This window comes from Thamnophis elegans, chromosome 12 (genome assembly GCF_009769535.1).
Source record: "Thamnophis elegans isolate rThaEle1 chromosome 12, rThaEle1.pri, whole genome shotgun sequence".
Lineage (NCBI taxonomy): Eukaryota > Metazoa > Chordata > Lepidosauria > Squamata > Colubridae > Thamnophis > Thamnophis elegans.
The window spans coordinates 45,082,013-45,107,797 of record NC_045552.1 but is presented as its reverse complement, the minus strand read 5'-3'; the positions used below and the strand labels follow the sequence as shown (position 1 = coordinate 45,107,797).

The window sequence follows — 25,785 nt, the reverse complement described above, 5'->3', positions numbered from 1 at the left end:
AACAAATCCTTCTAAGCCAACTTTCTTCAAGAAATGAGGATTCATCTCACCAATTATTTCCCACTTTGCACTGACAGAAGTAACACAGAGAAAAGCTGATGTTGCCTCTCACCAGGGGTGGGTTGCTGCTGGTTCACTTTGCGCGCACTTTCCGTATGTTCTGCTTGCTTTGCTCGCATGCTGGCTGTGCGTTGCTTGAGCATGTGCAGTTCAATGTAAATTGTTCTGCGCATGTGCAAGGACCATTAAAATCTAATAAACCCATTAAAAATCCTTGCCAGCAACGGCAGCAGGGACCGGGGAACTGGTTTAGGGGCATGGCCAGCCTGGGCCGCTACCGGTTTTGCGACCCAGGCCAAAATACCACTACCAGTTCGCCCAAACTGGTGCAAACCGGTAGGAACCCACCTCTGCCTATCACCCTTGGGAGCAAAAACTAGAGAAGATAACAGAGAACTGAATAAAATAAGGTCCCTGGGGAATTTAGAAAGAAAAGGATGTATCAGTGTTCCAAATATCATCCAGAATTAAATCAGAGTCCAAGGCAGAGCTTTCCTCAAAGTTCCAATTTAATAAGAGAGACATATTGGTACATCTGTGGGAAACCTGAATCTGAAAGCTTCCTGGGGTTTCCACCCAGTTGAAAGTTCAAGATCTTTCCCCCACACCCACAAGTCCATCACATGGTCCAATCTTCCACTGCCACGCTGGCATTTCCACCCATCTAGTTCCGGTCAGGTGCAGAGACAAAGGATGACCTTGACTTTCTAGAAGGAATGTTTTATTTTGACAACAAAACATTCTACAATTCTACTCCTTACTATTCCTCCCTCCCAATTCCCCCACTAATGAAACACCATAGTAAAATAAGAGAGAGTGTGGCAAGCCAAAGATCCTAAAAGGAATATGATTGCAGGGCTGACAGGATGTCTATTTGGAATTGTCCATATCTTTGCTTTCTGGTGTGTCCCAATTAGTATAAGAATGGTTGCAGGAATTGGGTATGTCTAGTTTAATGAAAAGAAGGACAAGAGGTGATATGATAATGGTCTTCCAATATCTCAGGGGCTGCCACAAAGAAGAGAGAGTCAAGCTGTTCTCCAAAGCACCTGAGAGCAGGACAAGAAGCAATGGGTGGAACCTAATCAAGGAGAGAAGCAACTTAGAACTGAGGAGAAAGTTCTTGACTGTTAGAACAATTAATCAGTGGAACAACTTGCCTCCAGAAGTTGTAGGTGCTCCAACACTGGAGGTTTTGAAGAAGAAATTGGACAACCGTTTGTCTGAAATGGTAAAGGGTCTCCTGCTTGAGCAGGAGGTTGGATTAGAAGACCTCCAAGGTCTCTTTTCAACTCTGTTATTCTGTTCTGTTCAATAAAGTGAAGACGTCTGTTTGATTCACATTCAATACATACCATGAGCTCACACTTCCTGGATATGATGGGTGATCTTGACTTTTTGCCCTGAAATGTTGGGATACTATTTTCCAAGAGTCTTTGAAGCATGTAAAACTATGGAAAGTGATGACAAACACACCCACGCGTTGAGGGAAATCACCTTCGAAAAGCTCATATATTAGAGAAAGAGAAACCACAGATGGGTTTACGTTGGGTATAAAAACGGCACATGGATGTGAACAAAAAAATGGCACGTGGATATCTATGCAAGCTTTAAAAAATGGAATTTGCAAACTGGTGCAGATCTGGAATGGAACAAATGAGAGTTGGCGTAGGAAGCAGAAGAGTTTCATTCATTCTGGTTATCAGTCAGGACAAAACAAACCCCACCTACACAGGAAATTTCTCAACATGTGGTATACGCAAAGGTTTCACGTTATTTTTTTTTAGATCAGGAGGTATGTCTACCCTAGTCTATAAAAAGCAGCGGACCGAAGTGGTAGACAGCTGAGTGGGAGATTTTTAGGCTCTAGAGATGACCAGTCTTGGCAACTTTAAGACATGCGAAGTTCAACTCCCAGAAATCCCCAGCCAGTGTGAGAGCTTTCGGATGGAAAAAAAACTGATTTCTTTCTAACCAAAATAGCAAGAGCAAGAGTACTTAGACTTATATACTGCTTCACGGTGCTTTACTGCCCTCTCTAAGCAGTTTACAGAGTCAGCTTATTGCCCCCAACAATCTGGGTCCTTGTTTTACTGACCTTGGAAGGATGGAAGGCCAAGTGAACCTTGAGCTGGTATGGATGGATGAGTGGATGGATGGATTGATAGGGAAGGGAAGGGAAGGAGGAAGGAAGGAAGGAAGGAAGGAAAATAGCTATAGCACTTAGTCTTATATACCCCTTTACAATACTTTCCAGCCCTTTCTAAGCGGTTTGCAGAGTCAGCCTATTGTCCCCCATCAATCTGGGTCCTCATTTTACCCACCTCGGAAGGATGGAAGGCTGAGTCAACCTTGAGCCTGGTGAGATTCAAACTGCTGAACTGCAGTCAGCCGGCAGTCAGCAGAAGTAGCCTGCAGTACTGCACTCTGACCACTGCACCTAAACCTTTTACTTTAAAGGAAATACAGTTAATTCTCAACTTACAACAGTTTATTTAGTGGCCATTCAAAGTGACTTATGTTAAAAGTGAACATGGGTATTGTAATAGATCCCTGAACTTTGTAATGAGAAGATGTGGCTTAGAGACCTAACAATGAGGAAGGAAAGAAAAAACTTGGGCTGTGAATGACTGTCACCGTGGGGGGGGGAGGGGAGGGGGGCTGTATGTTTAAAATTGTATTTGTATCTGTATGTTTTACGCTTAAAAAAATGTATAACTAATGAATGCCGATACAAAAGGCTGTATATTTACTTTATATTATTATGTATGTTTTGTCTTTTCTTATGTTGTTGTATTTTTCTTTCTGTTTTTAAAGGTAATAATGTTTAATAAAAACTTTTTTTAAAAAAAGTGACTTATGATACTTATTTTTTACATTTATGACCATCACAGCATCCCCATGATCACCTGCTCACAATTCATACACTCGGCAACTGACTCATGTTTATGACGGTTGCGGTGTCCCAGGGTCATGTGATCCCCTTTTGCGACCTTCTGACAGGCAACATCAATGGGGAAGCCAGCTTAACAACTGTGGCAAGAAAGGTCGCAAAATGGGGGGGAACTCACTTAACAAGGGTTTCTCTTAGCAGCAGAAATTTTAGGTTCAACTGTGGTCGTACGTTGAGGACTACCTATATTCCAAGTTTTTATTTTAAGTTTCTCTATTCCTCTTCCTTATAGTAATAGCAGTAGAACTGAGACATATATTGCTTCACAATGCTTTGCAGTCCTCTCTAGGTAATTTACAGAGTCAGTATATTGTCCCCAACCATCTGGGTCCTCATTTTACCAACCTCAAAAAGATGGAAGGCTGAGTCAATCTTGAGCCTGGTGAGATTCAAACTGCCAAATTGCAGGCAGCCGGCAGGCAGCACTGCAGAACTGCACTCTAACCACTATGCCACCCCTGCTCTTTGTGATATAGCAGTAGCAATAGCGCTTAACAATCTGGGTCCTCATTTTACTTCATTTCCTCCAACAATCTGGGTCCTTATTTTACCATCCTTGGAAGGATGGAAGGCTGAGTCAACCTTGAGTCTAGTGAGATTCGAACTGGCAAGCAGCTGGTAGTTAGCAGAAGTAGCCTGCAGTACTGCACTCTAACTGCAGTAGAAGCTTATGGCCAAATATATTTGGGCTTGACATGCTTTGAAAATGAATCCAAAGAAATGCTTCTGACTTTGCAAACACCTTCCTGCTCTTCATTAAAGCAGCCACTCTTCTTTAAAAGCTTGGTGTGAGCTTGAGAACAGAGGTGGCTGCTTTAAAAAGTCCAACCACTGAAGTTAACCTGACACTGAAAAGAGATTTTAACAATCAGCTAATCAACAACAAGAACAACAATAACTCTCAAACAACAACACACCGGGCCATTCCAAGTTATTTTAGGGCAGTTGAGGATCCTTTTGATTGGGAAGACAGGGTATTCTTCTAGCTCTAGTAAGCAAACAGAAAGCCGACCCAACAACGCACACATGCACAGCTCCATTTTACCAGAAAGAATCTTTCTTGACAGTCCAGCTTGGAATAAGAGATAAAAATAGCAAATCCAGCAACATAAACTCTCTGTACGTCTCAATCAGTGCTAAAAAAACCCAACAACCCTGGCTTGTGCAAAGTTCAAGCTGCAAATTTAACAAGACAGCAACATTACCTTTAAAAACTAAGAAGAGACAAAGAGCTTTTTGGACTGCAGTCAGGTTTAATTAGATCCCCCAGAACAGGGGGGGGGGAGGAGTGGCCCAATAAGATGCCAAGAGGAGAAGAGCTGAAATGTGTTAGTAGAGATATCCAATTCCAGTTCCAAGCTGGGAGAAAGACACTGGAAAGATGGAGGCTGATTAGAAATATGGTGTAATGATGAAGCAGAACCACCAAACACGTTTGATTCTGGGTGGAGTTGAGAGAGTATTAGTTTCTTTTGAGTGGAACACAATGGACTCCCCAGAGTTGGAGCTTCTTCAGAGTCAGCCGAAGAAAACGCAGATCAGGCGGTCTGTTCAAACAACAGCCAAGTCACCCCCCCTCCCTGATGCTTAATGAAAGGCTCTGAAGAGGGTGATCAGGGAAGCAGAGGAGATTAGAAAAGCAGAAGGGAGAAAAATGCCTAAAAATAGGAATCAATCAGTCACATTCTTCTCCTTCTCCCTCCCTGTCCTCTGAGCAGCATATGGATTTGCATTGTTCAGAATCAGATAATTAGACTGTTTAAGGGGGAAGGATCCGAGCCAGTTCATTCAGAAATGAGCAGTTGGCTTTGGATTTTGCTTCGGAGGCTGCAACTCGTGCAAAATGAATACAAGTGCAGAGAACAGCAGAAGAGCCAAAAGTTAGCAAAGAGAGTTCAGATCTTTGCAATCTGGGCCTTAGCTTCTCTTTCTGCTGTTGACAGTTAAACGGTGTTTGAAGAAATATCTATTTTGGTTTACTTCCAAGCTGTGATAAAGACACTGGAAACACGGAAGCTGATTGGAAAGAGGGTTTAATGGTGAACGGAACCACCAAGCACATGGTTCTGATACAGCTGTCTACATGGAGTTGAGAGTGGTTTTTTTTAATACTTTCTCTTGGGCTTTGAACTTGAGCCTCCTGTTCTTGTGCAAGAGCATGTATTCTATTGGCTGTTGTAGCGGGTCATAGCTAACCTTTTGGTTGTCTGAGTTAAGTTTGGAGGGTGTGGTGCAACTGAGATGATGCAATGTAGTGAGATTGTGTTCTGAAAGGGTATTGGGCAATTCCTATGATGGCTGAGGGCTAATCCTACCTTAGTTCAGAGCCAACCCTTGCTGCAGGCAGTAATGGATGATCAAATTTGCATTTCTAAAGCTGCCCCAGCTCAGTGTCTGAGGGTGGGAGGGGCAGGGAGCTGAGGCTCTGCATTTCTGTCTCCCTTAAGATTTTTATTTTTCTTCTGGGAGAAATATTTTATCCTGCCTTTTTAATATTTCTCAACATATTTCATTCTTCTAGGAGAGGGGTGGGTGATGTGGCTTGCCAGCAACCAGAGGAGCTGGCAGCAGATTTGGACAGCGAGGAGGTTGAGGAGGAACATGGGCCAGTCCTGGAGTCTGGGGAGGCTCTGATGAGGGATCTCTCCAAGCCAGATAAGGACTGTGACTGTAAATCCTCCCTTGAAAGACTTTGTTGGATGTTAATGAGCAGAATTCACAGTAAATTAATAAAAGGGATTTTTGTCGGGACCAAGAGTATGCTTCATGCTCTTGGGAAGCCTCGGTCAGAACAGTAGGTGCTAATTTTCTTCACTGGATTGCAGAAAAATGCATACTTTATAAGAAAGCTCTGGGCAGCTTCAACCCTTAGATAGATAGGCTTCATGGGAGCGTATAGAATGCACACCTTCAGATTTGTACAGGAAACAGGAAGAGGAGCATATGAAACTGTAAATGTGTGTTCTTAGTCTCAGTTAACCACAGCAAATGGTAAGTTGTTACCCAATGCCTGTAAGTCAAGATAGTGAGGCTGTGGTTAGCATTGCCCTGCCTCTTGAAACTCAAGTGGTCTACCATAATTGCCCCCCCCCCACCCGCCACTCTGAATTATGCAGGCATTTTAGCCTACGTAAAAGGAGACTAAAAACTACATTCACACTATTTGTCAAACTTAAATACCCCATTGGGTAAAAGCTCACTGAAACAGAAGATGTATAATCTAAAAATACTGGAAAGTATTTATTGGTGATTCAATGTTTGTTTGATTACAGAGGATTGGAGGTGACTTGATAGCAGTCTTCCAATATCTAAGGGGCTGCCATAAAGAAGAGGGAGTCAAACTATTCTCCAAAGCACCAGAGGGCAGGACAAGAAGCAATGGATGGAAACTAATCAAGGAGAGAAGCAACTTAGAACTAAGGAGGAATTTCTTGGCAGTGAAAACAATGAACCAGTGGAATGGCTTGCCTCCAGAAATTGGGAATGCTCCAACACTGAACGTTTTTAAGAAAACATTTGAAATGGTGAAGGATTTCCTGCATGAACAGGGAGGTGGTTTAGAACAGGGGTCTCCAACCTTTTGGACCTCAGGCACCACTAAATTCATAATTTTAAATCCCACAGACCACTAATATGATCTTCCTAATGACTGGTGGGCAGGCTAGGTGGTCGTGTGACTGGATGGGCATGGCTAGGTGGTCGTGTGACTGGATGGGCATGGCCAACTTGATGTCACTCATATCGAGGGGCACCTTCCTAGCCTCTACTCACCCCTCCCAACCATTCCTTGCCTGCCCACCTGGGCTCCTTAAGGCCCCAGCAGGAAGCAGTTGCTGGAACTAAGCAGCCACCACGAGAAAGAGTTGGCAAAACAGCTGGCTCAGTTCAAATTGGAGCTGACCGAAATGGAGGCTCAGCAGAAGCACCTCACTGAGGACTACGAGCATAGGCTTTCCAAGCAGAGGGAAGACCTGTGGGAGTGGAAGGCCAGGTACCGGTGCCTGGAGGCTCAGAGGGCTGAGGTGGTCATCCAGTTCCAGGCCATGCTGCAGTCCCAAAGGCCCTGTGGCTCATTGCCATCAGTGGTGCCTCCCTCCAGTCTTTGCATAAAGGCCCACACCAGGAGGCCCTCTGACCCCCACAAAAAAAACCCAAAGGGGGAAACTCTTTGCAGCAACACAAGTGTTCCCCTGATTTAGCGCAATATAAAAATGCAAAACCTTTTTCTGCAGAGCACTAAAATTTTCTCATGGACCACCAGTGGTCCACTGAGCACCAATTGGTGACCGCTGGCCTAGAAGACCTCTAAGGGCCCTTCCAAGTGTGTTATTCTGTTTTGTCTCTAGTTTTGCACTCTTACCTTTCTCATAACTAAGATACATTCCAGATAGCTACATAGAAATTGAATAAATGATAAAAAAAATTCTCCCCCCCTCCCTTTATGCAAAGGACACGATTTTCTCGTTAGGAATCAGAACTAATTGCTTGCAGTGGGCTTTTGAAATTTGACTAAAGCTCCCTTGTGCTTAAAGAAGTCTTTGATTGTCTAGGTTTCGGTGGAAATCGGAGCCTGATTATTTCTTGCTCGGTTTGAAATGGGATCCTTGATCTAAGCAACTTGTTGACTTGGGATTCGAGGTGACCAATTTCCAAGCTGCTTAAACAAATTGTATATTCAATGCTAACATACTCGGCCCATCCCAAACCACCTTTGCGATGAATTGCAGCCCATGTGAAACTGGAGCAAAAAGGCTCGTTTTGAGAAGAAACCACACAATGATTTCAAAATAAACAGAGTTTGGGGGGGGGGTTCTATGCAAGCTGGGTCTGCTCTGATAAATGACAAATTAGTCTGATTAGTCATCCCCAGGCATAAGCCACATAAAGAAAAATATTTTTTTTTTGAAAAAAAAATTATGAATATTATAAGCAGCTGCTTTTCAAAGCGTGTGCCTCATTTGAAATCTTGAATGCTTACCTAATTGTACACTTTGCTGCACAAGATGCTCTTTTCAGTTTGTCAGAAAGCAGCTTAAAATGAAAGGCAAAGCGCTCCCCAAAAGGACGGAAACTGCCAACTCTTCCATTCAAAGCATTTAGAGTTCAGGCTAATTATTCCCGCGTTCACACCGTGAAGAATAGGGCCAAAGGAAGAGAGAATTCTTAACGGGGCTGGCAAGTGGCAACAATAAAGCACAGAACTTGCTTACATTGTTTGCAGCAACATCTGCCGAAGCATCTGCATTATGTAGAAATGCTACAAAGAAGCAACTCCAAAGAGCTCAGTGTTGTGGTCTGGCGGCAGCCTGCAGAGCTGGCAGCAGAGTCGGGCGGTGAGGAGGTTGGGGAGGAACATGGGCCACTCCTGGAGTCTGGGGAAGGCTCGAACGAGGGCTCTGGGTCAGAGGCAGAGAGGGGGCCGGGGCCAGGGCCACCTGGGAGTTATGTGCTGCCTCCGGAGCCTCTGGAGTTTGACATCAGTGAGGCAGAAGAATAGTGGGAGCCTCTTCTGAGTGTGCGCATGCGCAGAGCTGCCAGAAGGCAGGAGCAGTTAAGACAAAAGGGGCGACTCGGGAGTAAGACTTGGACATGATTGGCCCCTCATATAAGACATAAAAGAGGAACAAATGGACGTGAGCCTTTGCAGGAAGCAATTAGTTCGTCTAGTCGGTTCAAGCTCTGAGAACTCCTGTTTGATTCTTTGCTATGTTTGGCCTTGCAAAACTGATTGGCAATTAGGTCTCTGGCAGCGTTTCAAGGGAGATAAAGGTGGGTGCTTATCAACATTACCCTGGAAGACTGTTGCAACTCAAGCAGACATCTGTCGGAATCTTCACAGAATGTCTGTGAATCATTATGGGCTGTGAATGACCATAATTCACAGCCGTTTAAATAAAAGAGGGTTTGGAGGGACAAAGATTGTGATCTGTCCTTTCTCAGGAAGCCTAGGTCAGAACACTCAGGGAGAAAGCAACAACAACAACAACATCAAAATATCGACATCATTTGAAGAAAAGCTGGTTCCACACTGGGCAGCAATCAAAGTGGGGTTTGGACTTCATCTTCTTGTGACTATGTAGAAATGTTAAACGTATGCTGTGCTTGACTCCTTTCCCGGGTCTGCCAATCCCTCTCCTACAAGTTTCAGTATAGGTCACAGGTGTGAAACTCGCAGGGTCACATTGTCATTACATGATGTTTTGTGACATTTTTCCTCTTCGTGGAGGTGGGGTGGGCGTGGCCTGTGCGTGACGCATTTGTTTCGCGGGCTGCCAGTTTGACACTCCCAGTATAGGTGGAAGAGCTTAAGCGGTCTTTAATTCTATTGCTTGGGGTTTCACAGATAGATCAAGGATGGTCCAGTATAGTGCGTGGTGGGGGTGACAAAATCTGTGTGAGAAGCCAGGCCTCCCATGTCATTCTTGCCACTCACGTCACTCACATACATCTCTGACTTTCTGTGAACCCCAAACAATAGAATAAAAGATCACTTAAGCTATTCTACTCCTACTGAACCTGTAGGAGAGAGAAAGGCAGAGCTGGGGGAGAAGTCAAGCAGGGCATAAGTTTAGCATCCCTACATATAACAGCACTGAAAAAAGTGACTTAGGATTGCTTTTCACAGTTACAACCTTTGCAGCATCCCCATGTGTTGTGGCCCAGCAGGAGCCGTTGGAGCTGCCACCAGACTCCAACAGCGAGGGGCCCTCTGAGTCGGCTCTGGAAGATGTGGAGGACCCTGGACAGGGTTCTGACTCCGAGCGGGGCGCAGAGAGGCTGGTTGGCCACCAGAAGGTGCCTAAAGCCTGGAGCAGCGGTGAGAGCCAAAGGGAGCGTGCTCCCGAAGTCAAGCCTTGGACCAGTGGGGAGGAGACAAAGGAGTGTGATCCTGATGTCATGCATTGGAGCAGTGTGGAGGAGACAAGGGAGTTGGTCCTGGATGCCCAGCAACGGAGGGCTAATAGGCGTAAAGAACAGTTACGCAGTTACAGGAGATAATGGAACTCAGCTGGTGGTACTTAGGCTCCTCTCAAGACTATAAAAGGAATGGCTTTCCACAAGCTCGTCGCAGGAATCAACGTATTTACTAGAGCTGGAGAAGCTATCGTGGCTCTCTTGGCAGGCTGGATTGCTGCCAAGGTTAGTCTGTGCTGGATTGCTGCCAAGGTCTGGTCTGTGTGTTAATAAATCCTTGAAGTATCTTTGTCTCAGCGTGCTTTGGTGTATGAAGGAGGGGGTGTCAGAACACCCATGATTGTGTGATCAAAATTCAGGTGCTTGACAACTGTTTCATATTTATGACCGTTGCTGTGTCCCAAGGTCATGTGATCACTTTTGGTGACCATTTAACAAGCAAAGTCAATGGAGAAGCCAGATTCACTTAACGACTGGGTTACTAAGTTATCCACTGTAGTAATTCACTCCATGACTGTGGCAAGGAAGATCGTAAAAAGGGGCAAAACTCACTTAACAAATGTCTCACTTAACAACAGAAATTTTGGGCTCAGTTGTGGTTGTAAGTATGTACTTTTGAAAAGAATTATGCTTTTTCAAAATTAGCAAGAGCTATATTCGAGAGAATTTACATTAGAGGAATTTGAATTAAAAAAAAAACTACATGGAAGAAATATTCACGTTAAAGGAGAAAAGCTGGATGATTTTCTACCTGAGAAATTTTCTTCAGCAAACTACTGTATATTAAACAGCTCCACAACATAATGGAAGACACATCAGTCCTTTGAACTTTAGAACTGTAAATAATACACACACACACACGCACACACACGCACACACACAATTTTACCAGATAGGAATATTGACTTATTAATGTACACAGTAAAAAAAGAAAGAAACTGAGGTTATGTTGATTCACACATCTCTAATAAACCGTAGTCTAACAATTATTTTTTTGCTAAGAAATAAATCTGTTCTCACAATGTTTTGTAGTTTGAGTGATGAGTGTCAAATCACTGGGAAAACTGACAAGCAGAAGACAGTGTGTCTTAGAATGGCCTTGAATTTGATTCAGTGTGTTATTAATGCTTGACAAAATCCATCCAACTTGGGCTTTCTGATATCAAAGTTATTGCAGATTTGAAATGGTTGCTCCCTATCTTGCTTTTCTCCTTGGTGACCAGGCTGCGTGCACACATTTTCAAAGGCTGCCCTTCCAGGGTTGGAGAATTGGAAAATTATACACCCATGCTTTCCCGAAAATAAGACCTGGTTTTATTTTCTTTTGGTCCTCAAAATAACGGAGGAAAAATGGATCAAAACTTATGCGAGTACCAAATTACATCACATTTTAAACAAGAATGTTGAAATCTTGTGAAAAATAAGAAGTGACCATTTTAAATAGTTGTGGTGCCTATTCCATCACAAAAGATTGCACGTTGGTACCCGGGATCTGAAAAGATGGCTGGCCTCTTATTATTTAAACAAGATCTTACTTTATTTCTTCACTGTTTTTACCTAGGACTAAGAATACCAAATTGTTTCTTCGCAGAACCGAATCTCTAGGCCAGGGGTGTCAAACTTGATTTCATTGAAGGCCGCATCTGTCAGTGAAAACGGGCTCCTGAGCTCTGTTTTCGGGCTGCAATAGCCTCCTGCAACCAGGGGTGGGTTCCTGCCAGTTCTAACCTCTTCTATAGAAGAGGTTCCACAAATCTACAGTGCCGTTTAAAACCGGTTCCAGCTCCCTCCCTCTGCCCATCCGGACATCATTAAGATGAAGAGTGAGAGGAGGAATTGTGGGAGTTGAAGTGTGCAAGTCTTAAAGCTGTCAAGTTTGAACACCCCTGGGTTTTTTTTTCTAAAAGGTTGGGGTGCAAGGGTCTTGTAACTTGACAGCTTTAAGACTTGCACACTTCAATGCCAGAGTTCCTGAGCCAACATGACTAGAGGAGGAATTCTGGGAATTGAAGTCCACAAGTCTTAAGGCTGTCAAGTTTGAACACCCCTGGGTTTTTTTTCTAAAGAGTTAAGGGTACAAGGGTCTTGTAACTTGACAGCTTTAAGACTTGCATGATTCAAGTGCCAGAGTTTCTGAGCCAACATTTTGCTTGCCAAGCAAGAACGTTGTTAAGTGAGCTTCACCATGTTTTACAAGTTGGCCACGGCCACCCAGTCACATGACTGCCAAGCCACTCCCACCCGGTCACATGGCTGGCAAGCCACTCCCACCCAGTCACATGACCAGCAAGCCACTCCCACCCAGTCACATGGCCAGCAAGCCACTCCCACAAAGCAGGCCACACCCACAGAAGAGGTTCTAAAATTTTTGAAACCCACCGCTGCCTGCAACCCTTTGCCGAGTTTCGTTTTCACTGGCAGAGGCACCGTGGGCTGGTCCTCCACTGTTTCCAGGGCAGCCCCGCAGGCCAGATCTGAGTTTGATATCCCTTCTCTAGGCCAGGGGTTGGCAACCTTAAACATTCAAAGAGCCACAAAGGTCCTAACCAGAAGCCCCCCATTCAATTCTGGAGCCCACCTGAAATCCGGTTCCCTTACCATAGAGTCTCCCCCTAGCAAGGCTTCCTTTTTCCTCTGCCGACCGGAAGTCCGGTTCCCCTACCATAGAGTTTCCTCCTAGTGTGGCGTCCTTTTTCATTTATCTGTCCTAACCGAAAGCCCTATCAATTGTGCAGCTGACTGGAAAACCCGCCCCTTGCCATAGAGTCTCCCCCTGGTGCACCCTGCTTCTCCCCCTTAACCGGAAGCTCCTCTCAAAATTGTGGTGCCGACTGGGGATAGGGAGCAGCAGCAGAGGGATGAAAGAGCCAAAGCTGTGGGTTGCTGACCCCTGCTCTAGGCCCCTCACCATCATTATTCTGTTTATGCCATATTTCTAGATCCATCTCTGATCCCTAGTTTGACAATTATGGACAAGTTGAGCATTCTTTTAAAATGTCACTGCACATACAGCTGCCTTGAAAGTGGAGCAGAATTGCCAGACTGACTCATTCATTCAAAAACCCAGAGATAACCATGCAACGGGCCATAGCAGTTAAATTATTTCTCTAATGAAAGCAGGGCTTACCTTTCTCATAGCTGTACCTCCTTGGCGCTCAGCAGCCGAGCTGACATACCTGCAAAGAGATCACGGGAGAAAAGATTTCAAAAAACACAAACGGAATGAATAATAAATGCCATTTATACTGGTTACAGTGACGGGTTGCAGAAATACCTTCTGGCTCTATGAACTATGCTGCCTGGCATGTCTCTCATTGCTCATGTACATTCTAGCCCAAAAGGATCAATAAATAAAAAAAAAAAGTTCAGAATCATTTGGCATTTTGGCAAAAACTGGACAAACCACGGAAGCCATTCAGTTATTTGAAAAGGCGGGTTGTTGAGAAGTGGATTTTTTGAAGTCTTTAGGATTCTACTGTATTTTCCCCAAAATAAGACTGGGTCATATTAATTTTTGCTCCAAAAGATGTATTAGGGGGTATTTTCTGGTTAGGTCTTATTTTCGGGAAAATATGGCACTAAATGCATCCATCTGACTGACAATGTTAATGGGGGGCTTATTTTTGGGGGGCAGGGCTTATATTATGAGCATCCTGAAAAATCATGCTAGGACTTATTTTCTGGTTAGGTCTTATTTTCAGGGAAACACGGTAATTTGGAAAGGAACACATAAGTACTGGACTGGTGGTGGGAATTGAGCTCCAGAAATTGAGGCTATAACATATGAGTAATGGTCGCAGGAAATGGATATAGCTAACTTAATGAGAAGAAGGTCTAGGGGTGAGGTGATAGCAGTCTTCCAATATTTGAGGGGCTGCCACAAGTAAGAGGGGTTCAGTCTATTCTCCAGAGCACCTGAGGACAGGACAAGAAGTTAGGGATGGAAGTTTATCAAAGAGAGAACCAATCTAGAATTAAGGAGAAATTTCCTGATGGTGAGAACAATTAACCAGTGGTATGGCTTGACTCCAGAAGTTGTGAATGTTCCAACCCTGGAAGTTTTTAAGAAGAGATTGGACAACCATTTGTCTGAAGTGGTGTAGGATCTCCTGCTTGAGCAAGGATTGGATCAGAAGACATCCAAGGTCCCCCTACCAACTCTGTTATTTAATATTTGAGGGGCTGCCATAGAGAAGAGGGGGGGGTCAAGCTATTTTCCGAAGCACCTGAAGGCCAGACAAGGAATAATGGATGGAAACTGACCAAGGAGATTCAACCTAGAAATAAGGAGAACATTTCTGACAGTGAGAACAATCAACCCATGGAACAGAAGTTGCCTTTGGAAGTTGTGGGAGCTTCATCACTGGAGGCTTTCAAGAGACTGGACTGCCATTTCTCAGAAATGGTGTAGGGTCTCCTGCTTGAGCAGGGGTTGGACTAGATGACCTATGTCCCTTCCAATTCTGTTAATCTGTCTGTTAAAGTTAAGTTGTGGATACTCCATCACTGGAGACTTTTAAGAAGAGAGTGGATAACTATGTATGGAGGTTTTTAAGAAGAGACTGGACAGCCTCTTGTCTCAAATTGTACGGGGTCTCCTGCTTCAGCAGAGGATTGGCCTGGAAGAACTTCAAGGTCCCTTCCAATAATGTTACTCTCTTTATATCACCCTCTCACCTCAATATCTTTAGGCTTCAGACTGGCCACTTAACAGTTCTGCTGATTTGAGATCCAGATTGAGTTTATGGGTTGTCAAAACTCAAAGCTGGTCTCCATGAATGCAGCTGTGGGAGATGGGACTGGAAATGGGGAGAGGCAGAACTGTCAGAGTTCATGGCAAATCCATGACGTACCCTAGAAGAACCAAGTTCTACATCTCATATCAAACCTTTGGTCTGTCTAGCTTAGTTGAGTGCAAGTCCATAGGGCTTCAGGGGATGTCTCTATTTCTGAACAGGCAAAAGTGGAAACTGAAGCCCGAATCATGGGCCACAGTCCCTCTTTCTCAGCCCAGTTCACCTCATGGGATTGTTTGTTGTGGGGGAAATAGGAGGAGAAAGGAGTATTAGGTATGTTCAACAACACCTTGTGTTGTCTATAAAAATAATAAAGGCAGGATAAAAATAAATAAGCAAATAAATAGTTCTCAATTCTAACACTGCTTTGTTGAGTGTGAATAGAATAGAATAACAGAGTTGGAAGGGACCTTGGAGGTCTTCTAGTCCAACCCCTTGCTTGGGCAGGAAACCCTATACCGTTTCAGACAAATGGCCATCCAACATATTTTTAAAGACTCCCAGTGTTGGGGCATTCACAACTTCTGGAGGCAAGTTGTTCCACTGATTCATTGTTCTCGCTGTCAGGATATTTCTCCTTAGTTCTAAGTTGCTTCTCTCCTTGATTAGTCTCCACCCATTGCTTCTTGTCCTACCCTGTAAAACATGAAGACCTTTAGAGCCTCTGTTTGTTCATCTTTTTATTTCCTGTTGTGGTCAACCAAACACTACAGATATAGGCAATAGCACTTTCCCAACATTGTGACTTAATAATGGGAGTCCAGAGCAAGCTGTTGAAATCTTAGGTTCATATGCACCCACTGTGATTATCTTCTGATTGCCTTCCTCTCTCAGCATTTCCAGGCCCTCTTTAAAGTTGCCCAAGCTGTCTACCACTACCTTATCTGTTCTAGAAATATGCATTGTGTCTGGATTGCCTACAAATCAATTTCTGGATTCTATTTATAACATGAATCGTTCTGGAACCCTCCATCAGATTTTCTTGAACTTGCTTTTCTTCTTCTTCTTCAAAACGAGAAGGATATTCTTTGAGGCGCCCAATTATTTAAGAAAGTTCTTTATTTTTGATTTTCGACGATTCCAGGAACGCTTAAAGTGTGTTGAAATTCCGAGGCCAGGATGAATTTTACTTCATATACATATCTAAGTCTATGTCTCTGTCGTTATCTACAACACTGAAAATTAATGATTTTGCTGTCAAATTTTGGCAGACTAATCATGAATAAAGGAGCCACAAAGCATGAACTTTGTCCACCTGTATCTCTGAAAGCTGCTGAGATTTTTCATACCCTCCAGGTTTGGTGCGGTGGGTTTCTCCTGATTCTAAGCGTTGCTCTAACTAATCTGAAACTTGTCAGTTCCAATGCTTCTCCTCATTTTTTATGATCAGTGCCCATCTGGACAAAATCCTGCTGAGACAAAGGTTGATTCTGTGCTGTGAAACCAGAATACAGAACTGAATTCTTGCAAGAGAATCACGGGGCTGTTTTGTTTTCTGAAACGAGAAATCCCTGTTTAGATTGTCAGTTGACCTAATCAACCATAACTATAGAACGTGTCCACAAATAATTGCAGACATCATGCTTTTCCCACATGGGGAGCAGGTCAGCATATGGAAACTACCGGTCTTAAACAAATGAGGGGAACTGCACTGGGCTGATATTATGTGATAATCTAGGTAAAAACAGAACTGGGTATTTTGTGGTTGAGTCTTAGCAAAAACTCAGCTGTTTTCTTATCATATGGTATGAAGGAGACCGTCTTGGTATCGATGGAGATTTTCAAGCATTCAGGTCATGGTTGTCCCAAAGTTGATTTTTCCAAAAGGCAGCTGGACGTCCTTCCTTCCTTCTTTCCTTCCTTCTTTCTTTCCTTCTTTCCTTCTCTTTCTTTCTTTATTTCCTTCTTTCTTTCCTTCTCTTTCTTTCCTCTTTTCTATCTTTCCTTCCTTCTCTTTCTTTCCTCCCACCCTTCCTTCTTTCTTTCCCTTTCCCTTTCCTTCCTTCCTTCCTTCCTTCCTTCCTTCCTTCCTTCTTTCTTTCTTTCCTTCCTTCTTTCTTTCTTTCTTTCTTTCCTTCTTTCTCTTTCTTTCTCTTTCTATCTCTCTCCTCCCTCTCTCCCCCTCTCCCTCCCTTTTCTGACAGTTAGAATAATCAATCAGTGTAACAATTGGCCTCCAGAGGTTGTGGGAGCCCCAGCACTGGAGGTTTTAAAGAAAAGATTGGACAACTATTTGTGTGAAATGATCTAGCATCTCCTGTTTGAGCAGTTGGTTGGACTAGAAGATCTCCAAGGTCCCTTCCATCTCTGTTATCCTGTTAGCAATGTTTGTGAGCAGAAAGACGATGGAGTTTTATAAAACATGATAGGGTCAGAGTGGATGTAGTTAAGTTTTTGTAATGCTGTTACTCAAGGTTATCTCCTGAAACTGTGTGATAAGAGGTAAAATAACATCTTGCCCAGCCCAGTGAGAGGATTCCCTCTAAGTTCCCAGCGCACATGAACTTAATACTCTGCCATTCAGCTTCTGCGCTCTTCATTTCACAGCACCTGCAGGGATCCAGGCATCTGACGTAAACAGCATTTAGGTAGCCATTTCAGAACATGTATCAAATCTGGAAAGCTGCTGGACTTTGACTTATCATTTCAGCACAGGGCACAGCTGCACGCCGAGCCAGAAGGACCCACAGCTCATTCCTCTTTTCCTCTCTCTGGGTTTTTTTTTTTTTTTTTGCGGGCATTATTGGCCTAAGCAGCAGGAGAGCCAGCTCGCTGCTGATTTGGCTACAGCCAGGCATTCCTTCAGGGTCAGCGGTTTGAGACGTCGGTGGGAGAAAACCTCAGCTGTGACTGAAAGGTCTTTCGCGACTTGCTGCGGCTTTTGGACTGAGCCCTGCTGAGCAAAAAGGCCAAAGAAGCAGCACATTTCCTAGCTGAACAAAAGAGGAAGCGATCGCGGTTCGCATCGAGCCGATTTAGAAACGCACGCTGGTCTGCCGATTCAAGAAATAAAGATAGGGGTTTTTTTTTCAACCCCAAAGGGAGAACGCTTGAAAGAAGGCAGCAGCATGACACGGCCGGTGTGGCAAAAGTGCTCCAGGTGGCCTCTGGGGATGGACTTTGCCATACTTGAAACATAGTTTGCAACAGGGGCGAATAGCTGAACTTGAAGCATAGTTTCTGTAGTGCAAAAACTACACCGACTATTTATATATTAAATCTGCTTTTTTTCCAAATGTACTGCTAATAGTTTGCTGTAAGCCTTAACTTTCGAGAAAAGCCTCTCTTTCAGAAAGCAGGACTGACGAGAGAGCATTCGATACATTACCGATAACAGTTTAATTTTTAGAAGACGGGTGCGCTCCTGCTACCGAACTGGTAGTAAAGAGAATAGCATACCATTACAGGTGTGGAGCATTCTTGGAACTGTTGAAAGGACCTTTGTTGGAGATAGATGATGTATCCCTCCCCCCTCTGTTGCGATAGGGCTGTTCAGTTTTGACATAGATGGCCTCTGTGACAGGGGTGGGTTTCTCACCCCGTTCCAACTGGTTCGGTTGGAACGGGGCTGGCGGCGTCCTCGTGCACGCGCGCAGTGCACGCATGCATACTAGTGTCTGTGCGATGCTCCAGCTGCTCCTGGAGGATCGCACAGGCGGTGTATGCGTCCTGCACATGCGTAGAAGCGCAGAACTCGTCAAAACCGGGTAAGAAACCCAGACGGGCGGGTGGACCCTTCGGCGTTCCCGGAAGTTACTTACTTCTGGGTTCGCCGATCAACCGGTTCGCGGGGACCGCCGCGAACCGCCTGAAACCCACCCCTGCTCTGTGACCCCCTTTCAATCCAGAGGTCCTCTCTGCCCAAAATGTGGACTTTGATGTCTTCAAAAGTGTGGCCTTTGTCTTTTAAATGCAGATGGACTGCTCAGTCTAGCCCTGATGTGTTTGTTATGACTGTTCTGGCCCTTACTGTAAGCCAAGGTATAAATTGGATTGCAAGCAATTGATAGAATTGTGGGATTAGAAGCAATGGATGGGCTTGTAACATCCATCGCTCCCCACATCATAGCTGAGAGCGAGATGTTGAGCCAACTTGTATATACCATAAATTGGTCCCTTTCACAGCTTTTCCCCCCCCAGTAGCGTCAACCCATCCATTTGCAGGCAGACAGGTGCAATCAATATTCTTTGGCACTTCTCCACCAGCCTCAGAGCTGCGTGCCATTATAATTAGCCACACAAATGTGGAGCCACACGCTGCTATGGGAATTTATCCGTAATTGCACTGCAGGGTAACCGCTCATCACAGATCTCCACACCGTGGTTGGCGTTCCCAGCAGATATGTCTACAGTGTAGAACTTCAACAAAACAGATGTCCCATCAGAGGGGGGACGCAGCTGGGAAGAAGGTTCTTCCAAGCAGGAATTGACTCTGAGCCAGCTCTTCCTTTGGCCAAAGACGGTGAAGGTCAGAGTGATCCCACCACGACAAGGGAAAGATAACGAATGGAGTAGGAAGAACTGGGCAATTATATCTAGGCTGCTGTTTGGTCGGTGACGGTACCAGAGGTAGTATTCTGCCAGTTCGCACCGGTTTGGGCAAACCGGTAGGGGTGGCAGTGTGAGGCTCCGTCCACCCACCCAGACATCATCACGGACCTTCTGTGCCTGTGCAGAGGTCAAAGTATTGGATGAAAGTATTAGACCAGGGGTGTCAAACTTGATTTCATCGTGCTTGCTGCATCCACAAGCACAACTGCAGGATTGTGCTTGACCTCAGAGGGCCGGGGTAGGCAATAGCAATAGCAATAGCAATAGCAGTAGACTTATATACCGCTTCATAGGGCTTTCAGCCCTCTCTAAGCGGTTTACAGAGAGTCAGCATATTGCCCCCAACAATCTGGGTCCTCATTTTACCCACCTCGGAAGGATGGAAGGCTGAGTCAACCCTGAGCCGGTGAGATTTGAACCGCTGAACTGCTGATCTAGCAGTAGCCTGCAGTGCTGCATTTAACCACTGCGCCACCTTGGCTCAGGCATGGGCAGTATGACGTCACTGGTGTCAGGGGGCGCCTGTGGCGGCCCGAGTGCTCTGCCAGCAAAAACAGGCTCCCGAGCTCAGTTTTCGGCTGTGATGGCATCCTGCAAACCTCTGGCAGCAAAAACAGAACTCAAGGGGGCCACGCATTGCCCTTGCGAGCTCCATTTTCAGCTGGGACGGCGCCCTGCAACCCTCTGCCAGGAAACCAGAACTCAAGGGGAGCATGCATGGCCCTCCCCAAGCTCCATTTTTGTTGGCAGTGGTACTGCGGCCCCGGCTTTTGCTGTTTCTAGGGTGGCCCCGTGAGCCAGCTCTAAGCATCCTGTGGGCCGGCTCCGGCCCCTGGGCCTTGAGTTTGACACCCCCGTATTATACTCTCTACCTCTACTTATACTGCAATGGTTCAGTTGCATTAAAAAGAAGGCTCTTCAATGAAAGGCCAAACAAGGGGTGTTGCTGACAGCAAGAAACTCTCGGGAGGTGAGTGAGTTCTGTGCATCAGGTAGGTTGACAAGGTGTGCTTGCAAACCTAACCATGATCCGGCTGCTATGTTCAAAGTGGGCAACCGTTGCTCATTCATTGGAGCACCTAGCCGGTGACAATCCAACCCAGACTCCAGTCCTTTCAAATAAGTGCATCAAGGCCTCCGTAAAGGTAAACATTTCCATAATTACAACGCCTGGTTTCTTCTATTTGCACAATTCTAATTAGGGGTGGAAATGAAAGGATAAAACGACTTGTTTCATTTAAATAACACAGCGGGAGGCGGGGGGGGGGGGAGGCTCGGCCTCATTCATAATCCCAGGCTGAGGTTGTTTGTGCCTGCACAGCTCCTTGGGAAGATAATTTACAATTCCCATTAAAGAAATAACACGAGGCTGTATAGAAAGTCAAGAACAAGGCAGCCAGAAAACATTTGCCACCACTCAAGGGCAAGCAAAACTGACTGAAAGGGACACGCAGGTGCTTTGATCACCAAGATTATACTAAGATTGCAAGAAAATTGCTGCAGGAATGGTATTGTCCTTGGCTGCGGTGACTCAGAGGCTTGCAATAGCAGATTGAGATAGGTAGGAAAAGGGGAGACAAGCTGCTGTTTGCATCTAGGGGGATGGATGGGTGGGAGTTGAGCTCCAAGAACTGAAAAATGTATGTCTAGTTACTTCCTAGAAGTTTCTTTTGTTGTTCCTCACCTACAGACAGAATCCTTGCCAAGCTAAAGCAATTCTTTGCATCATGAAATATGTATTCTGGGAACTGTTAGGAAGGAGCTGTCTTCACCCTCCTTCTCATGCACAAACTGTCTAACTTCATTGTCTCTTGATTCTCTCCCTCTCTGGGAATCCAGATTGCATTCCACCACAGTGGATGGGCATTGAAAGACATCAAGAAGGAATACGATGATGAGAGATTTTTATTATTATCATTATTATTATGTGGTTAATCTTTGGTGAGATTCACAGCCTTTGGTTGGGCTGTTTGGTAGCTCAACAGCTCGAGTCCTAGCCAAGGACCTAGGAACTGTTAAGGTAATGTTGGAGGATATAAGTTGTTCCAAGTAGGGTGGTTTTTTTGTATTATTATTATTATTATTATTATTATTATTATTATTATGATGTCATAGAATTCTAGAGTTGGAAGGGACTTAAGAGGCAATGAAATTCAACCCTTTTGTTGTGGCCCACCAGCAGCCAGAGGAACTGGCAGCAGATTCGGACAGTGAGGAGGTTGGGGAAGAAGATGGGCCAGTCCTGGAGTCTGGGGAAGAGTCTGATGAGGGCTCTGTGTCAGAGGCAGAGAGGGGGCCAGAGCCATATTTCACATCAGCTACCTTCAGAGTCAGACATCAGTGAGGCAGAAGAACAGCTGGAGCCTGTTCCCGGTGTGCACATGTGCAGAGTTCCCAGAGGAAAGAAACAGCTAAAAAACAGGGGTCGACTTGGGAGTAAAGGCACAGCTGGACGATGAATGGCCCCACCCAGAGGAAATAAAAGAGGAACGATAGGGGAATGGAGTTTGCAGGAGACAATTCGTTCGCTTCATTGGTTCATGACTCTCCAAGGCTCCTTGCCAAGTTTTGCAGATATTGGCCTGGCAGTTCTCCAAGCCAGATAAGGTCTGTGACTGTAAATCCTTCCTTGAAAGACTTTGCTGGATGTGAATGAGCAGAATTCACAGCCAATTAATAAAAGGGGTTTTTATCGGGACCAGGAGTTTGCTTCAAGCTCTTGGGAAGCCTCAGTCAGAACACCCTTGGATATTGCAGGATTCACTACACTCTCCCCAATAGAAGACAATCCTAATTCTGTCTGAAAAACTCTAGTGAAGGAGAAGAAGTTCCCTACCTGTGGTCACTTATTCCAATGGTATACAAGTAGTGTTCAACTTATGACCATAATTGAGCCCAAAATTTCTGTTGTTAAGAGAGACATTTGATAAGTGAGTTTTGCCCCATTTCATGACCTTTCCTGCTCCAGATGTTATGTGAATCTCCATTGACTTTGCTTTCAGAAGGTCACAAAAGGGGACCTCATGACCCTGGGCCATGGCAACTGTCATAAATATGAACCCGTTGCCAAGGGTCCAGATTTTGATCCCATGACCAGGGAGACACTGCAATGGTTCACACAAGGTGATGAGATGACCTCTGGGACATAGCAACGGTCATAAGTATGAACTGGTTGCCAAGCATCTGAATTTTGATCACATGATCACGGGGATGCTATAAATGACATAACTGTGAAAAACGGTCATAAGTCACAGTTTTCAGTGCTGCTGTAACATTGGACAGTCATTAAATGAAATGTTGTTGCTTAGCCACAGATACTTTGGCCTCAATCATGGTCGTAAGAAAAGGACTATCTGTACCAGAGGTAGGTTCAAACCTATCCGGATCGGTTCGGCTGAATAGGTAGTAACCCAGTCGGACACGTGACTGTATGGGTTCTATCCTGGGAGCCACCATCTTTATTTTCTTTCTGCACATGCGCAGAACAATCTTCATTGAAAAAATGTAACCCCTCCCCTTTTTTACTGGTGTGCTCATGCACAGAAAATGCGCACGTGCACGAAAAATTTTTTGGGCACTGAACCAGTAGTAATGCTGGCACCCCTGACCTGTACTATGACTTCACCTTCCTGTGTGGGTTATGGGAAGGTTATGTGATTAGATAGTAGCTTATCTTGCCTCTTTTCTTTCCTACGGAAGCTAAATTCGGACTTAGCTATCCGATGGCCTTCACTTCTGTTCCCTTCTCTTCATTTTGCTTAACATTCTATCTGACAAAATGCCTGAAGAATTTCAGAAGGCTCGGCTGTTCCCTTGGAGAATTTAAGCCTGCCAAGAAACTCGATATAGCCATAAAAGCTAAAACTTGGCCTGACAAACTATCCATCATGGCCTGTTTCCCCCACTCTTTTCATCTTCTGACACTGAGAGTAAGAAGCAACATCCTGCCTACAGCATTCGATCCCAGATGTGTTCTGATCTAGGCTTGCAGGAAGCAAACTTCTGGTCCTGACAAAAGCCCCTTTTATTCATTTACTGTGGATTCTGCCAGCACATCCAGCAAAGTCATTTAAGGGAGGATTTATAGTCACAGACCTTATATGGCTTGGACAGCTACCATGCTGATATCTGCAAAACTTGGCAAGGAGCCTTAGAGAGCCATGAACCAAACAAGTGAACTAATTGTCTCCTGCAAACTCCACTCCCCTTTCGCTCCTTTTTTATTTCCTCTGGGAGGGGCCATTCATTGTCCACCTGTGGCCTTACTCCCAAGTCGACCCCTGTTCTTTAGCTGTTCCCTTCGTCTGGCAACTCTGCGCACGCACACACTGGGAACAGGCTCCAGCTGTTTGTCTGCCTCACTGATGTCTGACTCTGAAGGTAGCTGATAACTGGCATGCGGCTCTGTTCCCCTCTCTGCCTCCAACACAGAGCCTTCATCAGAGCCTTCCCCAGACTCCAGGACTGGCCCAGGTTTCTCCCCAACCTCCTCACTGTCCCAATCTGCTGCCAGCTCTGCTGGTCACTGGCGGGCCACAACAATGTGCTTTTCTTTCTGCATTAATGGTTTGAGGATTTTTGGATTGCATTTCATTTAAAAGGAATGACATGGCCGGGTTTTCTGAAGGACAAGACAACAGTCCAAACGCATCACCCTCAAATTTCATTTTTCCCATCTTGTCAAAATGGGAGGTGGGCTGTAAATGAAATATCACACAGGAATAAATAAACCAGATCCCTCTTGGCTCCCTGGGCATGTCGATGGGGAAATGGCGAAGCTACAGGGAAAGTCTTTGCCAATCTCGAAAAGATAAAGATTTCTTTTGCAACATATAGAAAGCTAGAATGAATCAAGTGTATCAATACAAGCAGGTGGAATTGGCTCTATAACCAATTTCGTTGTATTTATTTTGTACAATGACAATAAAAATTATACTTATACTTATTTCTTATTGTTCAGTGTTACATTTGATTTGATCTTATTTGTGCGGCTTCTGAACCTGAGAACTTGCACACACATTTCCTAATACAATTCTTGATGCAGTTGAGCATAACATACACAACATTGTACCATAGCAATAGCAATAGCATGTAGCCTTATTTACCACTAGTGGTAGAACAAGGTTTTTTGGGTTTTTTTTTGCCTAACGTTTCTATAAAATTGCTTCCATCATCTATGGAATAAACGATAGATTAGACTTCATTTTATTCAAGATGCTCAGGATTTACTGAGAGCAAGTTTTCGTTCCTACTAAAGGTGTTAAAGAAACATATTAAGCTGAAAGATTTATATGATTTGGTGTGAAACCAGAGTAATTCATTCCATTTTACAGATTAACAGAGTTGGAAGGAACCTTGTAGGTTATCTAGTCCAACCCCCCCTCCCAGCCAATAGGAGACCCTACATCATTTCTGACACATTGCAGTCCAATGTTCTTGAAAGCTTCCAGGGATGAAGTTGCCACAACTTCTGAAAGCAACTTCTGTTGTATTGGTTGATTGTTCTCACTGTCAGAAAATTTGTCCTTATTTCTAGGTTGAATCTCTCCTTGGTCAGTTTCCACCCATTATTCCTTGTCTGGCCTTCAGGTGCTTTGGAAAAAACAAAGGTAGACCTTTTCCTCTCTGTGGCAGCCCCTCAAATACTGGAATGTTGCTATCATGTCTCCCCTGGTTCTTCTCTTCACTAGACTAGCCGTGCCCAGTTCCTGCAACCATTCATCATATGTTTTAGCCTCCAGTCCCCTAATCATCTTGGTTGCTCTTCTCTGCACTCTTTTTAGAGTCTCAACATCATTTTTGTAGTGTGGTGACCAAAACCGGATGCAGTACTCTAGGTGTGGTCTTACTAAGGCTTTATAGAGTGGTATTAGTACCTCACTTGAACTTGATTGTATCCCTCTGTTAATGCAATTTAGGATTGCATTGGCTTTTTGGGCTGCAAAATAGCACTAGTACCACCAATAGCACTTAGACTTATATACCACTTCACAGTGCTTTACAGCCTTCTCTAAGCGGCTTACAGAGTCAGCATATGGCCCCCAACAATCTGGATTCTCATTTTACCAATGTCAGATGGATGGAAGGCTGAGTCAACCTTGAACCAGGATTGAACTGTTGACAGTGGAATGCAGAGTTTGCCTGCAATACTGCATTCTAGCCACTGTGCCACCACCGCTCACAACCTGCCATATCTTTTTATTTATTTATCTGGTAGTTAAATTTACATGCTTCCTATCTCGCTGTGGGGCTGCTCTAGGGAGCTTACAACAATAAAAGGGAAGAAATGAAAAGAATGTAAAGAGATTGGAAGTAAGACAATAGACCAATAAAATAAAGAGCGAAAGAGAACACAATGAGAAAAACCACTACATGACTACCAAAAAAGAAAGATAGATGGGTAGAGAGCAGAGAACAAGGGGGGAGTGGGGAGTCTGGCACCAATCCAGCAGCCCCTTCCAACAAATATATATTTAATATGTGAATTGACTAATTTACTATAATAGATGT

At 44.5% G+C, this 25,785-nt stretch overlaps 1 protein-coding gene across 1 annotated transcript in view; it reads right to left on the bottom strand.

Annotated features, from left to right (window-relative positions):
* Positions 1–25,785, bottom strand: part of LOC116516224 (connector enhancer of kinase suppressor of ras 2-like) — a 371,953-nt gene that overhangs the window by 20,597 nt on the left and 325,571 nt on the right. Inside the window, exon 15 of the mRNA XM_032228651.1 lies at positions 13,056–13,104. Within this exon, the coding sequence (XP_032084542.1) occupies positions 13,056–13,104 (49 nt within the window). The remainder of the gene's footprint in view (positions 1–13,055; positions 13,105–25,785) is intronic.